This window comes from Suncus etruscus, chromosome 4 (genome assembly GCF_024139225.1).
Source record: "Suncus etruscus isolate mSunEtr1 chromosome 4, mSunEtr1.pri.cur, whole genome shotgun sequence".
Classification (NCBI taxonomy): Eukaryota; Metazoa; Chordata; class Mammalia; order Eulipotyphla; family Soricidae; genus Suncus; species Suncus etruscus.
Window position 1 is genome coordinate 47,642,474 of NC_064851.1, and position 17,144 is coordinate 47,659,617.

Here is a 17,144-nt window from a genome sequence, read left to right on the forward strand (position 1 = left end):
ATAGAATCAAGAGAACTAAACTTTGACAATTTAAACTTCAAGGGGTCTGTTATACTGGCAGGTCAGGGGGCAAAGGGTGGTGGTATAGGATGCACTCTGGGACTGTTAGTGGAGGAAGGTTGACACTGGTAGTGGGAAGGACCCTGACTCATTACATATCTCAAATTCAACTATAAGGATTCTGTTGATCACAATTGTTTCAATAAGATAAAAAAATTGTATCATTGCTTCAGTATGAGTGTATGTAATCATATAAATTTAGATGTGTAATTAATTACTTACAATACACCAAGTCCCTATGGTGTGATCTATTGAGTCATACTTTAGTTAGCTGTCAGCCATTGCTAGAATATTAAGTGATGTATTAAAGTTAGATATCTCTATCAGTAAGACGGTAAGTTTATGAATATTTTCATTTAAATATCCAATTATTGTCAAGTTAAAAGATTCAGAACTACTTCCCCTTTTCCCCCATCTGGGATGGCAAGGAAGCAGGTACTGCTTGAGTGTGACAGAAAAGTGGAGTCAAAATTAAAGAGCAAAGTTGCTGTTAAATCTTTTCAGGTAGACTGGTTGGGGCTAAAATCTCCTGGGGTCTTCTTGGAACCATTACAAGATTTCACTTTCTGCCTGAAGGCACAGCAGCCTGAAGCCACACCCTTTCACTAAAAGGAACCCCACAATTGCATTTTATCAAACTTCCAAGCCAACAATAGTTTTAGATCTATACACCCTGATCCATGTGCTTGTGTAACACCTCAAAATTTCATAGTAGTGACAGCCCAGGATTACAATAAATCTGATTGGAAAATTGCATAGAACTTTAGTGGGTCTAAACAAGAACACTGAAGGCTCAGTTAGCACCAACCACAACCCAGTAAATCCTTTAACAATGACCTTAGTAACAGCATAACAACATATCTAACATATCTAGAACAATTCTTTTTTTTGATTTTTGGGTCACAACCGGCAGCGCTCAGGAGTTACTCCTGGCTCTACACTCAGAAATAGCTCCTAGCAGGCTTGGAGGACCATATGGATTTGAACCAATAACCTTCTGCATGAAAGGCAAACACCTTACCTTCATGCTATCTCTCTGGCCCCTCTAGAACAATTCTTATTTTTGATTCTTATTGATCTAAGTTCTGATAATTTCATTGGCCTTTGTGTTCTAACAAACAATATGAAGCAAATGTCTTTGTGTCTGCAGGGGGGCAGGTTGGGGTGGTGGGTGGGAAACTGGTAACATTGGTTGGTGGAGGGAAAGTCAAACTGACAGTGTGATTGGTGTTTGAGCATTTATTGACTGAAACAACTGTGCTATGAAAAACTTGATAGATAACAGTGATCAAAAAATAGCAGTCAGGAAATCACAGAATTAGCTTTTGAATTAGAGACATTCTATTAGCTTTATCTCAGATCAACCCAAGAAAAATAACTGCCTTGCCTTATTCTTGAATTCATTTCACACTGACTTGGCTATCTATAATGGTGTCTTGTGCCACTTCAGCAAGGAAATTCTTCTTCCTAATGTTTAAATTACACCAGTCTAAATTACTCCAGCTATACTTTCAGCTTATTCTCTTTCATCTTTCTTTAAATAAAAGCAGCAGCTTTTAATTATTCTTATGTTTCTTTGGATTCATTGCTTGGTTCCGTATGGCTTGGCTTCAACACTATAATTTCTGATCTAGACTTTGAATAACCTAGGTTTGTTGTAATGTGTTGTGTGTGTATATGAAAAAGATAAATATATTAAACAAGTAACTACAAAAGAAGTATTATGTGGCTTATCAAGCAATTTAAGAAGTAGAATATCACCAATATCTTTGAAGACATTCAGACACGTTTGCCATGTCTTTATATTTCTTCTTCCATACCCCCACAGATATAAGCGCTATCATGAATGTTATATCAATATATTCCTTACTTAAACATTTTATTAAAATGTGTACATGGATTCTGTTTTATTTATCTTAATGTTCTTTGGCTGAAAGTTCAAAGTTAAGATAACAGCAAGGGGACTTCTTCTGAGAATTATGTTATGGGTGATTGTCCTTCCACTGTAACTTTACCTTGTCCTCTTTCTTTGCATCTTTGTTCTCATAATTAAAAATAAAAAAACTTAAAAATTTTTTTTATTAAAATGGCTTTATGCCTAAATATATGTTGATTGCACTGCTTGTTTTAAATTTAATTAAATTATGTTCATTATGTTTCTGCTTCTAACTGGTCAATATTATGATTTTGAGATTAATCTACACCTATGTGTATAGATCATGGTTCTATTATTTTTAGTATTATATGATATATGTTCCAATTTAGCTCTTTTTTTCTATGGCAGAGACATAGGTTTTTACTTTTGTCCACATGAATGCTTTGTCCAAATTTTCTAAAATATATGTTCAAAGTAGAAAACATGTCCCCAGAGTAAATGGCTAGCTCCTTAGTTATGTGTGGTAAACACTATTGGAAAACATCAACTATTTTTTCCAAATTTTGGTGTCAAAGTTATACCAACTTTGTAAACTAAATAGTGGAATTTTTTTCTGAGTAAAAGATTAGGCAATTTAGTGATAATTGGCTTTTTTTTTTTAAATATCTAAAATATCTGTAAAACCATCTGTGGCTAGAGTTTTCTTTGTGGTTCAATTACTCATTTGCATAACTACTGTCCTATTTATTGCTATTAGTTTTCAGCAATTACATAACTCTCTAGATTTATAATTTTTCTTGGAAGAGTTTTTTGGTTTGCTTTTGTTTGTGGGCCATACCAGGTGGCGCTCATAACTTGCTCCTGGCTCTGCATGTAGGAATGACTCCTGGTGGTGATCACTTCTTCTTTTTTTTAAATTAATTTTTCTTTATTTAGACATTGTAGTTTATAGAGTTGTTTATAAATAGGTATTTCTGGAATTCAATATTCCAACACCAATTCCACCATCTGTACTCAGAAATCACTCCTGGCAAGCTTGGGGGACCATATGGAATATTGGGGATAGAATCCGGGTTGGTCTCATGAGAGTCAAACACTCTATACTGTGCTTTCTCTCCGGCTCCTGGGCTTCTCTTTTGAGATTAGATGTGTCTATGGTATTGGCCACTTGTGTAGCCATGGAGGAAGCCTCTGGATTGTGGACATGGTTGCCAGGGGCTGCTGGAAGTTCAGAGATGTGGTGGAGGAAGGGCATCCTGACCTGGCTCCAAAGGTCCCTGGAAATGTCAGTCACAGAATTGGCATACTTAGAGCTTTTTGGGATCTAGGCATCTCTGCAGATGAATAGAGAAGTGGTAAAGCTTGACCATTGGCATGGTGGCAGTTGTAGGGTGAACCTGTGTGTGCAGCTACCAGGGCTTCAACAAAGCAGGAGACTAGTACCACTCCCTTACCCCCACCCCCAAAGGGTCAGGGTCTTACACTTAGTTCTATGCTCAGAAATCATTTTTGGTGGTTCTCAAGGCTTATTCCTGACCCTGCATTTAGAAGTCATTGCTGGCGGTGCTTAACCCCTCATATGGGATGCTGAGGATTGAATCCAGGATGATCATATGCAAAGAAAGTGTCCTACTTTGTTCTATTGTTCAGACTCCTTTTTGTAATTGTATAGAACTACTTCCTAGAAGTGCATCCATTTTGCTTATGTTTTCAAGTTTATTTTGGAAAAAAATTATTATTATTATTTTAAAAAACTTAAGAAAATGATTTTATTCCCAGGCTACCTGACATCTAGTTCACATCTAGTTCTTTGTTCAGAAAATTAATAGAAATGTGTAGAGGGTAGGCATTTAAGAGATGAGACATGAAAGCGTGCCACACATAGTGAAGGAGTGCCGTTAGTGTTAGAGAGGAGACCAACATGACAAAGATAGTTGGAAATAAACACTAGACAAGACCTGAATACTGAAAGGAGGTAGTTATATACATGATACTCCTTAATTAACAATACTGCAATCCACAATATCTGAAAGGTAAACAAAGAGAGAGAGACAGGGAGAGAGAAGAAATATATTTGCCACAGAGGCAGGCAGAGGAAAGGGCAGAGGGCAGGATGGGATGGAAACTGGGAACATTGGTGGTGGGAAATGCATACTGGTGAAGGGTGTTGTACATTGTATGACTGAAACTCATACAATTTATAACTCATATAATTTTTAATAATGATTTTATTTAAGTACTGTGATTGCAAAATTATTCATAACTGAGTTTCTATCATAGAATGTACACCACCCTTTACCAGTGCATTTTTCCTGCCATCAATGTCCCCAGTTTCCCTCCCAAACTAACCCCAAAGGCAGTCATTTTACTTATCTCTCTTTTTTTCTTTTTGTCATTGTGGTTTGTACTATTTTTTTTTTTTTTGGTTTTTGAGCCACACCCAGTAACGCTCAGGGGTTACTCCTGGCTATGTGCTCAGAAGTCGCTCCTGGCTTGGGGGGACCATATGGGATGCCGGGGGATCGAACCGAGGTCCGTCCGAGGCTAGCGTAGGCAAGGCAGGCACCTTACCTTTAGCGCCACCGCCCGGCTCCGGTTTGTACTATTTTTAATAAAGAGGTACTATGCATATCACTTTATCTATTTATCAGCAACTAGCTCTCTTCCAGAGCAAAAATTTCCAACTATTATTGTGATTTTTTTTCTGTGAATTGGTGTTTTTCTAAGGAAAAAAACTACTTCTCTAAGGTTGTAATGGAATTCAGGATGTAGCAAAATTGTGTTTACTATAAACTTTTTGCATATATAATACATTTATTTAATTTCTCTTTGTTGTTGTTGTTGTTTAGCTGGGAATTGAACTTATTCTGGGTAGGCTCTGGAAAACTGAGCCCCAGCCATAAGATTTCTTTTGGTGCAAAAAAAAATCTCTAATTAAACTTGCATTTCCTTATACCTATCACTATTTGTCTTTTCTCTCTTTTATGAGCACTCATTAGTTTCTAGGTATTGTTTTAAACATTTTTCTTAATCTCCATGATAACTTTCCAAACAGTGGTTTAGGGCCTGAGTGATAGCACAGTGGTAGGACATTTGCCTTGCATGTGGACGACCTGGGATGGACCCAGGTTCTATTCCAAGCATCCCATATGGTTCTCCAAGCTTGCAAGGAGCAATTTATGAGCACAAAACCAGGAGTAATCCAAGTGCCACCTGGTGTGGCCCAAAACAAAAACAAACAAACAAAACAAAAAACCAAACTAACAGTGGTTCAGAGACCAAGGATGAGCCACTGAATGAATCCTGCATGCATTTAATGAGAAGACATATGTAAGGCAAGAACCTAACTCCTGTACTTCAGCTCCCAAATTGAGAATTTTAAAAAGAAATAAAAGTTTGTTTACAGTTTTGGAAATGTGTTTGCATTCTATGTATTTATGTTTTTGAAAGCAACATGATCTCTCTCTCTCTCTCTCTCTCTCTCTCTCTCTCTCTCTCTCTCTCTTTCTGCCACAAACCCAGCTGTGCTCAGAAGTTACTTCTAGCTCTGCTTTCAGAAATTGCTCCTGGCAGCTCTGGGGATCATATAGGATGTGGGGCTCAAATCCCAGTCGACCGTGTGCCAGGCAAATGCCCTACCAGCTGTGCTATCGCTCTGGCTCTAAACTTGATAAGAGGCTTCATTAGATTTGCTTTGCCCCATTGGCTTCATTATTTTTCATGTCAGCTGGTTCTTCTCAGAAGATCTTGGTTGACTGTCCAGGCTTTAGTGAGCAAGGTTAGGCAGGATAAAAATTCTGCCATGATTTCTTAAAGAATTGGCTGGCACTTATAGCTACTGTGCTTTGGACTTGAGATCTCTTTAGGTGGGCCAGATTCATTAGAGAAGGCATCCTAGTCTCATGTCTGTATCAGATAGGCTTGACTGCCATCTTCCTTAGAGCAGAACTTAGAATCACAAGTTACTTTACTTCCTGGCTCTCTAAAAGAGGAAGAACATTATCAAGGGTTCCATTAGCTTATGGAAGGACTTTATCCACTTCATGAGCAGAGCTTCTCTTTTCAACCAAGACCTAGAGCTGATGCAATGCCTGAGATTTGAGGCAACTTGTAAATTCTTTACTTATCTAAGAGTTTGGTTTATGACTTGAGATACTGTTCATCTACTTTCTGGCAAGCAAAAATTGGTGTTAATCTCATCTGTTGTGATTTTTTCTGTAAATTGGTGTTTTTCTAAGAAAAACCCCACTTCTCTAAGGTTGTAATGGAATTTAGGATGTAGATAAATTGTGTTTACTATAAACTTTTTGCATATGTAATACATTTAATTTCTCCTTGTGGTTGTTTAGCTGGGGATTGAATTTATTCTGGGCAGGCTCTTGAAAACTGAGCCCCAGCCATAAGATTTCTTTTGGTGCAAAAAATCTCTAATTAAGCTTGCACTTCTTTATACCTATCACTTTTTCTTTTCTCTCTTTTATGAGCACTCATTAGTTTCCAGGTATTGTTTTAGTCATTTTTCTTTTTTTTCTTTTTCTTTTTTTTTTTTTTTTTTGGTTTTTGGGCCACACCCGGCGGTGCTCAGGGGTTCCTCCTGGCTGTTTGCTCAGAAATAGCTCCTGGCAGGCACGGGGGACCATATGGGACACCGGGATTCAAACCAACCACCTTTGGTCCTGGATCGGCTGCTTGCAAGGCAAACGCCGCTGTGCTATCTCCCCGGGCCCTTAGTCATTTTTCTTAATCTTCATGATAACTTCATCAGATAGGCATTATCTATTATCTGGCAGTTTATACATGAAGAAACTTAAGAGCAGATAGGTTAAGTAACTTTCCCAGATTTACACTCTTATGTGACAGATTTGAGATTTCTATCCAAATGGCTCAGCTTTGGACTCGCTCTCAAGACCTCTAACTTTACTGTGAATAAGGTTTTTTACTTGACATTTCAAGAGACAAAGACGGATAGAAATGTATCCATAGCATCAAGAAGTAATTGTTGCTAACACCCAGGGATGAGAAGATGCACAAAGCAACCTGGTATCAATTAAAACACCAAAAATACTTTTTATTTACATGTTTAATTTGAAAATTTCAGGACACTTCTGAGGTTTAGTCCTATAACCACCTGTACTCAAACTTTCCCAGTGTTTTCCAAAGAATTCTAAACAAAATAACCAACTGGAGACATACAATAAGACACATTATAATCAAAACAGAAAAAACCAATTTGTAATTAGGATTTCTGCTTTTTGGAGTTTATCTAATTTTACTAATGTGAATAACTTTAAAAATTTATTATTTTTTTTTAATTTTTGGACCACACCTGATGGTGCTCAGGGCTTCTCTGGGTTCTACATTTAGGGATCACTACTGGCGGGACTTGAGGACCTAATGTGGTACAGGAATTGAACTGAGTTCAATTGGGTTGGCTGAGTGCAAGGCAAGTACACTCTCTGATGTACCAGCTCAAGAAAGAGCATGTGTAACTCCCAATAACATGAAGAAAAAAAGCAAAGACTAAACAGGAAGCAACATAGACATATAATCAGTGTTCTCAAATAAAACTAAGATCAGAAAGGAATGTATATCCAAAGTCTTAAATGAAAATAACCTCAGTTCAAGAATCCTCTATCCTGACAGGTTATTAATCAGATTTGAAGGAATGATTAAAAAGTATTTTCAGACAAATAAACAAAAGGTATTTGTTGCTTCTAAGCAACCTCTGCAAAAAATATTAACTAGCCTTTATATAAAGGCAAGAAAACCCCACTTGGATACAATAAGAATCATAAAAGAAGATTGTAAAATAGGGGAGGCTCATAAAGAAGACTCACAGAATGAATTTGAGATTATTTGCTTTAAATTTATAACAGGAAATAAGCTTAGAACTTCAGAAGTAAACTATATGGAAACTTCAAAGCAAATATACTTAGAAGAAACTAACAAGAAGAGGCAAATGAAAACAGATCATGACATAAAAGATCAGTATCGATATACAAGTGGTATAGGGAAAACCAAAGAAAGAAAGCCAAAGTGACAAAATACCCCAAATCCTCAGAAAAAGGAAAATAAAACCCTTCTAAGAGTCAGTGAGTTCAGCAACACAATCAAACGAAACAGATGGATCAAACATTTTTTTAACCTTTTGCTATTTACCAGAATCATATTTTAACTTTCATGATTAACACAGGCTCAAAGTAAAAGGCTAGAAAATCACATACAGGCAAATGGTATCTTAAAAAATAAACAGAAGCAGCCATACTTGTATAAGACAAAATAGCTCTCAAATAAAAGAAGATTATGAGTGCTAGAGATGGACATTATATACCAAGAGTATTTAACTCCCCCATTTTTATTAAGGCACTGTGATTCACAGTTAATTCAGTTATATTTAGTGCATACATTGTGCTAACACACTACACCCAACATGTGAAGGAGTCTGGAGGACCAGTTTCCCTTCACCAATATTTCAGGGATCCCTCCCTTCCTCATCACCATGCTAACCCCTACTAGGGAAATTAAGTTCTGTAGACTATTAACTTTCCTGCTCCATTACCCTTGGTAATTTTCATATCAACATATAAGATAGCATCATAAGATTTCTATTCACCAAAGAAAGGGGCAGATGTATTATTAAAGGAATCACTTATAAACATGTTATATATACCAATAAAAAACACAGTAGAAATAGGAGAACTGAACATACCACCCTCATCATTAGATAAAGCTACCAGATGGAAAATTTATAAAGAATATCCCTAAAAGAAGAATTTGAAGAATTGGGATTAAGAGATAAGTACAGGGCTTCCATTCCTGAAAAGCAAAATACACATTCTTCTTCAGAGTATATCTTACATCCTGCAGGCAAAATCATGCTGGGGCACAAAATAAGTGTCCATAAAATCACAAAAATACAAATTATATCACGTGCCTTTTCATACAATCTAAAAAAATTGGAACCAACCCAATTGTCTAAGAGCAAATGACAGGTTATGAAATGCTGGAATGTAAACACAGTGGAATACTAATAATTTATAAGAAAAGATGAAATCATGCGATGTTCCAATATATGGATGAAGCTTGAGAGTATATGTTGAAGAGAATCACAAATACAGAATCTCTTGTATATGCAGGATATAAAAAAAAGCATAGTCAGGGAAAAACTGGTTAGTGTCATTAAAAAAAAGAAATTGTTATGGTAATGGTATAATATGCCATGACAATGGTATTGAATGAGAGAAATAGAATGCCTGTCTCAAATACAAGTGGAATAGGGGAGGAGGGAGATGGGGGACATTGGTGGTGGGAAAGTTGCACTGATGAAAGGGGTGTTCTTTTCTATAACTGAAACCGAACTACAAACATGTTTGTAATCATGGTGCTTAAATAAAGATATTATATATAAAAAAAAGAAATCAACTCCCCTTTCACACCATACACAAAGCTTAATTCAAAATAGATTAAGGGACCTTGCTGTTTGATCAGAATCCATAAAATGATTTTGGAAAACATAGGTAGAACTCCCAGGGATATTGATGTCATAGCCATTTTCAGTGATTCAACTCCATTGACAATGAGGAAAAAAAGTAATTTTAAATGGGACTACATCAAATTAAGGCGTCTCTATTGTGAAATAAATATCCACTAAAGTAAAGATACTTTTCTGGGGACTTAGATGGTTTGAACTGAACATGTCTGAAGCCAGTGTTGTTCTTATGTCATGGAAACACTGGCTCTGTTGTTTATCAGACCTTTAAGTATTTTTCCTTTAATTACACAATCAGATGAGTATTCTTTTTTTTTTGTTTGTTTTTTTTGGTTTTTGGGCCACACCTGGTGACGCTCAGGGGTTACTCCTGGCCATGCGCTCAGAAGTCGCTCCTGGCTTGGGGGACCATATGGGACGCCAGGGGATCGAACCGCGGTCCATCCTAGGCTAGCGCAGGCAAGGCAGGCACCTTACCTCTAGCGCCACCGCCCGGCCCCAGATGAGTATTCTTGATCTGTTTATATCTCTGAGCTTTGCGAGACTACTGATTATTAGGAGCAATCAAGGGAAGTGTTACTCTCTCCCTCTTCACTACTGTCTGTTTCTTCCCTTAGCACCTTTTTCCCTCTCTTTTTGAGGAAAAAAGGTCCCCCTTCTTCCCACTGTGATGTATCTAAAACTAAACAAATTAAGTTGCAGAGGAACCACAAGTCATTGCCCCTTGTCTGAGGGCCTTTCTTAATTCCAAGATAAATTTCTTTTTTCTTTTTCTTTTTTTTCTTTTTGGTTTTTGAGCCACACCCAGTGACACTCAGGGGTTACTCCTAGCTATGCGCTAAGAAATTGCTCCTAGCTTGGGGGACCATATGAGACGCTGGGGATTGAGCCCAGGTTCATCCTGGGCCAGCCATGAGCAAGACAAATGCTCAACCACTGCCCTATCACTCCAGCCCCAAAGATAAATTTCTTTCATTGCTTTTAATCTAAAATTCCTTGGATAATCATGTTGCTTAGTAAGTTGAAATAGTTGCTGAAAGGCTTCCGTTTAAATTTTAACTCCTGAATTGTCTATTAGCAATTTTAGTAGTTTAATGTACTCCTCTTCTTTGGAAGTACTATGTCTCATTATTACCCTGATTAACAAAAATCTGGAACATTTGCCCTTTGAGCTTCTCTCACTTGTTGGAGATTCCCCTTCTTTGGTTTTGGATCCTTGAGAGATTATTTGCTCACTGATTTCAGTCAACATCAGACACTTTCTACTGCTTCAGGTCCCTGTTTGGGCACCACTTGTAGGGATACAGCAGGGGTCCCACCAGGATTAAGAAAACAAAACAGGCAGAAGAGACAAAAGCATGGGGTCAGGAGATTCACAATCTCATGGAATGTCCTTCACATACAGCATTTATTGTTTAAAATCAGTAAACACAGGAGGAAGGGCAAACATTAACACACATAGCCTATCTATGCTAATCTAACCTAGCTACGCCTTTATATAACAAAGGGGCATCGAACAGATACTGCAACATTCTCTGAATATTCGTCTTCTGGGACAGGTGGCAGATAATAGTGAGTACAGGATCCCCACCAATCAAGTTTTCCCCAAGGGTGCTGCCGGAAGTTCATCAGTCCTCTCCCTGCCCCCTGCAGGAATGGGGAAGCCAGAGGTCTCCTTTAAACTGCTCCTCGCAGGAATCCACTTGCTGGAACCCTGTGCAGGTGACCAGGGGTAACCCTGGGGACTGGGAGGAAGTAGAGAAAAGGCTGTGGGGGCAGCCCAAGGCTGCATCTTCCCCTAAGCTTGTCCAAAAAGCCTACCGCATGGAGCCATGAAGTCCCCGTGTTGCCCGCTGAAGCTTCTGACTCCCCCCAAAACATTACTGTGAAAGATATGCAATCCACCTTGGCCAAAACAAAAATCATTAGTACCAAAAAATGGTTAAATGTGGAGTAATAGTAGGTGGGAGTGAGGGAATAAAGGAATAAAATGAGCTTCTGGGCGATGTTCTGAATATGACAAACAGATTAAACACAATAATATCTAAATATTTGTCCATATGTTCTCGCTAGCCCCCGCATGGTTTCACAATGGAGAGGTTTAGTAAGGAAACTTACCTGGGACTCCCTGAAACCAGAACCTCTTCTGCTGCCATTCCCCATGCTGGCAGAAACTCCCCGCTCCCAGGAAGGAAAGAGATCCTTCAAGAGCTGGAAGGCCGAAAGTTCGAAGCCCCACCCAAACCCTTCCTCTGGAGCTGGTGGGAAATGGGGAAGCCTAGGGTAAACTTTAGGCTCTTCCAAGGGACCCACTCGTTGGCTTGCCCAGGCATGTGGCCCAGGGGAAGCTCTGGAGTTCCACAGGAAGGAGTTAGCAGGGTGCTGGGGTGACCCAAGTCCTGTACTCTTCCTAGGCCTGGTTAAAAAGCAGTATTACATTTTCTTATATCCAAAAGTTTCACTCTTTTGTACTTATACTGTGAGCACAAAACCACTATCTCAAAAAGGTGTATGCATACCTCTGTTCTTAAAAAGCAGCACAGTTTACAATAGTGAAGATCTGGAACCAATTCATATATGAGTGAAGAAATTGTGGCATATATACACAATGGAATTTTACTCAGCTATAAGAAAATATGAGACTGCCTTTTGCTGCACATTGGAAGGAGTTAGTGTTGTGTTAAATGAAATAAATCAAATGGAGAAGGATAAATGCCAAATGATCTCACTCATATGTGGCATATAAAGAAAAAAAGCAAAGGAATGGACAGTGTCCAGTAAAAATAATATTTTAAAAACTGAAACAAACAAAACCAGGTTTGTGTGTGTGGTGTTCACATTTGTTACTCCTCTTCCTCTTTTGCCTGTTCCAGTTAGCAAGACAAGGACTCAATGTTGTGCTTATTAGCCGGACACTGGAAAAGCTACAGGCTATTGCTAGAGATATTGGTGAGTGACCCCAGGGAACAAGGAGTTGTTTTTGAAGCCCATTAGCCAACTGTGCTTCTGCCCTCTCTGTGGAATATGAAGACATTCATAAGCCTGCAGTGCTGGGGCACTAGACTGCTTGCTGACTAGTGGAAATTTACAAAACTATGTGAATTTAGTTCACCAGTAATTCTTTGGGTTAAGTGAGACAGGAATAGACTTATGTACAAAAAAGACCCATTATTTCCTTTGACTTTTTTAGTTTAATCTCCATCATTACCTCTCCTCATGCAGAAACCCCAGATGCCCATTTCTTTTGCTACTCCTTTCAAAATCCAGATCAGTGTTTGAGCTTTACTTCCTGGCTATGCTTTGGCACCTGAAAGAGAGTGAGGAATAATATTTGGAGGTGGAAAATATTTGGAAAGTTGTATAGTCTATAATCATAGGGGGCAGCAGTTATGTTAAGTTTTAAAATTTTTTTTTCATTTATATTAAGTTTTATTATAAGATCCATCTTGAAGTGGTTTTAGTTAATAATCATAATAATATCACTTTGGGATATTTTATTTTAATGATTAATTATTAATATAGAAATTATAAACTCCATAACTCAAAAGAATGAGTCTCAGTTAAGAATGAATGAGTCTTCAGTCTTCAGTCTTCCATGGGAGTTAGAGGACCAAGAAATTTTAACATGGAGGCTCAGTGATCTTTAGTCATTCAATTTGGCTTATGCTCTGCTTGAATATCAAAAGTAACCTTGGTCAGTGTTTCCTTCAAAATGTAAAATAAGTATTTTTTTATCATATAAGTAATTTTTAGTCTAAAAGCCTCCTCCACCCTCAAACTATGCCCAAGGTCATTTGCTCTGAAGAAATTGAATCTAACTAACTCCAAAGCTGAGCAGACAGCAGCTGATGGACTCTTGCTTGTTGCTGATTTTTTCTATCTGCAAGAAAGTCCAAGTGGAATAGTGAAGTGAGCACTGATTTGGAGAGAACATGGCTCTGGATTTTAATTTTATGCTTCCGGAAAATAAGGATAAGATCTGCTTTCCAAGGTTTTAGAGAGGATTAAAAGACAGCGTGTAGATAAATATTTATGAACTTTAAAGTGCTGGTCAAGTACAAAGAGTTTCTATGTCCTTGAGGGGACCTGATGCTTAGAGGCAGTATCAAACTTTGCCATTACAGACCTTAGTCCAAGTTCAAACCTAAACAGACTCCAGGGTAGAAAATACGCAAAGGCAGATCTGAGTGTTTGTGTGGTTTAAGGGAATTGGGGTGAGGCTGAGAAATCTGTGTTTCTAAAAAGTTCAGTGATAATAAATGGGTTTTGAGACTTCATTCTGAGAATTGCTGTGGAGAAATCTCTCGCTGCAAATACGTGTCCCTGGAGGAGCTTTCTCAAGCACAAATCTTCAGTCACATTCCCATTTACTTAGGACTTTTTTTTCCCTTCTTGTTGGATTGTGATGAGTCTGACTTATTAAATGTGGAACATAGCTGGGGAACTCAGCAAGAGGGAGATCTGGTGTCCTGTTGTTAATGAGTAACTTGTTTTTTTCTGTAACACAGAGAAGACAACAGGGAGCAGTGTGAGGGTTATACAAGCAGATTTTACCAAAGATGACATCTATGAGCATATTAAGGAAAAGCTTACAGGTTTAGACATTGGAATTTTAGGTAAGTAAATTGCAAAAATGCAAAGCTGCTTAAAATGCTTAGTGATATTTGATTATTCATGGTGGCTTATTTATGATTCTAAATTATTAAAAATCACGACTTGGAAAGGCATTACTAGATTAACAAATTTATGTTGGCTTTGGAATGTAAAAACTTTACTTATTTTGACCTTACCACTAACATTTGCTGATAATAAGATAAATTTCATTTTCTTGAACTACATTGACTTTTGGCAGGAAGATGGAATCTCAGAAATGTTGACTCGTAAGAAAACTACTGCTGTTACTGATTCATGAAATAATGAGTCAATGTGGTTATTTGAGAACTGACTTTTACTTAGGAAGCAAATAAATAAATAAATAAATAAAACCTTCTCATGTAATCTTTAGGAAAGCTATTTTACAATCACACAAGTAGTACGATATTTGTATTATATTTTATTAAAAGTAAGACTTGAGTTATAAACATCTTTATGAGTTTTAAAAATAATGACATGACATTTTAGTTTAATTTTATTTTGTATGAGGTTATCCAAAACAGAGCTCAGGGGACTCTCAAGGCCACACCCTGAACTGCTCTGAGGTCAGCCAGGCTGACTAGGGTCTGAAGCTATGATACTGCTCTATCCCTCCTATGATAGGGACCCTGTATTATCTTTTGGGCCCACTAATGGCCTTCTTTATAGAGAGGGGTAGATAATTTTTAGTAGAAAATCTTTATAATTTCCTTACTGGTCTCAGATCCTGTTGAAATGAACAACCTCATAGATGAACTTATTAGTAATTGCTTTCTAAAGACGATTTCCCCAAAGGAGAATGCTTGGTTTGAATAATTTTAAGGCATTAAATAAACATATGCCATCACTGGATCTTCTGACATCTTTTATCCTCCCCCTTGATCTTAGTCAACAATGTTGGCATGCTTCCAAACCTTCTCCCAAGCTATTTCCTGGAAACAACAGGAGATATCCAGGTAAGCCAATGCTTCCCGAACTAAATTTCTCTTGTCTGGAATGAAATAGGTAATGGGAACTCATCTGCCCTGAATTCTATATTCCAGTATATATGGTATAAGGTGGGCTCTATTTTTACTCTGATACTTTATATATACTCAAGAATACCACTTTCCATGATTTACTCTACAATAAGGGTATTTTTTTTCCCTTTTCCACCAGACAGATTACCTTCCTTTGTCCCACTCTTTCATGGACTCCTTTTAGTCTTTGTTCTATAAAGAGGGGTAATTCCATCTAACAATTCACAGTGTGTTTGTAGGTGAATGGTCAGTTTTGCATTTTAGGACGCACACTCTGCTGTGATTGAGGCTACTCCTGACTCATGGTGCTCTAGGTTTGCTTTCAGTGGCTCTTGGGGGACCTTCTGGAGCAGGTTCTAGCAGAGGGAAGAATACTTCACACAAGGCATGCTGCTGTCTCTCTCTCTCTCTCTCTCTCTCTCTCTCTCTCTCTCTCTCTCTCTCTCTCTCTCACTCTCTCTCTCTCTCTCTCTTGGTCTTCCTATGTAATAAGATATTTCAATTTTCAATATGAGAAAAGTTCAGAATACAGACTATAAATTCAGAAAGCTTGATTTACATCCACTACTGCCTTTGGGGGTCAAGAGATAATTTGTCAAGCGTTTAATAGCACTATTAATTGACTTCAGTTCCTGGAACTCTGACCTTTGAACTCATGGTATTACAACAATTCTGAACAGAATATCTAACTTTTATTCCTCAATTCTGCCAGTTTTTTTTTTTTAATTATAGTTAAGTCCCAAGTCAACTGCATTGGCATATAATGCCAAATTACTTTGACATTGTTCCAAGTACAGGTCCGACTCCTTTCTTGACCACACATCTCAATCCATATCTATTCTTTTTCTTTTTTTTTTTTTGTGGGGGGACCACACCTGGTGGTTCTCAGGGGTTACTCCTTGCTGTCTGCTCAGATATAGCTCCTGGCAGGCACGGGGGACCATACGGGACACTGGGATTCGAACCATCCACCTTTGGTCCTGGATCGACTGCTTGCAAGGCAAACGCCACTGAGCTATCTCTCCGGGCCCTCAAACCATATCTTTTCTTTCAATGTTGTATTTTATTTTTTGGGCCAAATCTGGCAATGCTCAGGGCTTACTCCTGGTTCTGTGCTCAGGAATTATTCCTGGAAGTTCTTTGTGCACCTTTTGGGGTGCCAGCCCCTGCAAAGTAAATGCCCTACTCACTGTACTGTCATTTTGGCCCCTTTTTCAAAATTTTTCAAGGAAACAAAATCCACTTCACTGAATCACACCCAACTCTAAACAGAGGTTCACGAGGGTCCCATCCCAAGCCCCATGCCACATTGCCCAAGGAAAAGCTCGAGCATTCAGGGGTGTGCTCATCTGGGATGTGGGAGACAAGCTTGCTCTATTTCTGTGAGAAATCCTTGGGAAGGACGTGTTCTTAGCAGGAGAGGAAGACCAAGGGGCAGTCAAGATCGAAAGCAAATGATCCAAGACAAGATGGTTGAATTCAGTTAATAGTCTGATGGGATTCTAACAGAAAGTTACTTTGCATGCCTCCCTCATGCATATTAAGTCCTTCTGGTCCCTCTACTTGAAGGAAGGCATCTCATTTGGTGAAGGTGACAGTTCCCCAGAAGTGACAGTCTCAGTACTCAAAGACCTAACCAGAACAACTTACTGTTCTCCAAAGAGACTGCAGGGTTTATTTGTGGCCTCAGCAGAAAAGGCACAAACCCTATTTTCCAAACTCTGTCTGGTATTAGTTTGTGTCTGACAGTTCAGTTAAGGCCCTGCTTGTCTCTCTTTCTTTTTCCTTTCTGTTCATTGTATGTTTCTTTACTATCAGTCTCACTTTTTGCTTTGTCTATTTTGGATAGTTTCATTACTAGGTCTTTTAATTCATAACTTTAAGGTTAACATTTGGTCATTATATTCTCTGTGTTTCTGTCATCTAGACCCATATATGGTAGTTTCTCTTTTACCAACTGGAATTTAATCATTAAGTCAGATATCCTCCAGTTCCAGAGCTTAATGAAGTTTACTTAGTGAACATCATTAGAAGTCTAGTTTGCAAGCTGAGCAAGCATATTTTTGCA

The 17,144-nt window shown here is 38.2% G+C and overlaps 1 protein-coding gene across 1 annotated transcript in view; it reads left to right on the plus strand.

Moving 5' to 3' along the window:
- The window catches only part of HSD17B3 (hydroxysteroid 17-beta dehydrogenase 3), a 41,225-nt gene that overhangs the window by 9,984 nt on the left and 14,097 nt on the right, over positions 1-17,144 (plus strand). The window contains exons 3-5 of the mRNA XM_049772286.1: positions 12,299-12,374; positions 13,934-14,041; positions 14,946-15,013. Of these exons, the coding sequence (XP_049628243.1) occupies positions 12,299-12,374; positions 13,934-14,041; positions 14,946-15,013 (252 nt within the window). The remainder of the gene's footprint in view (positions 1-12,298; positions 12,375-13,933; positions 14,042-14,945; positions 15,014-17,144) is intronic.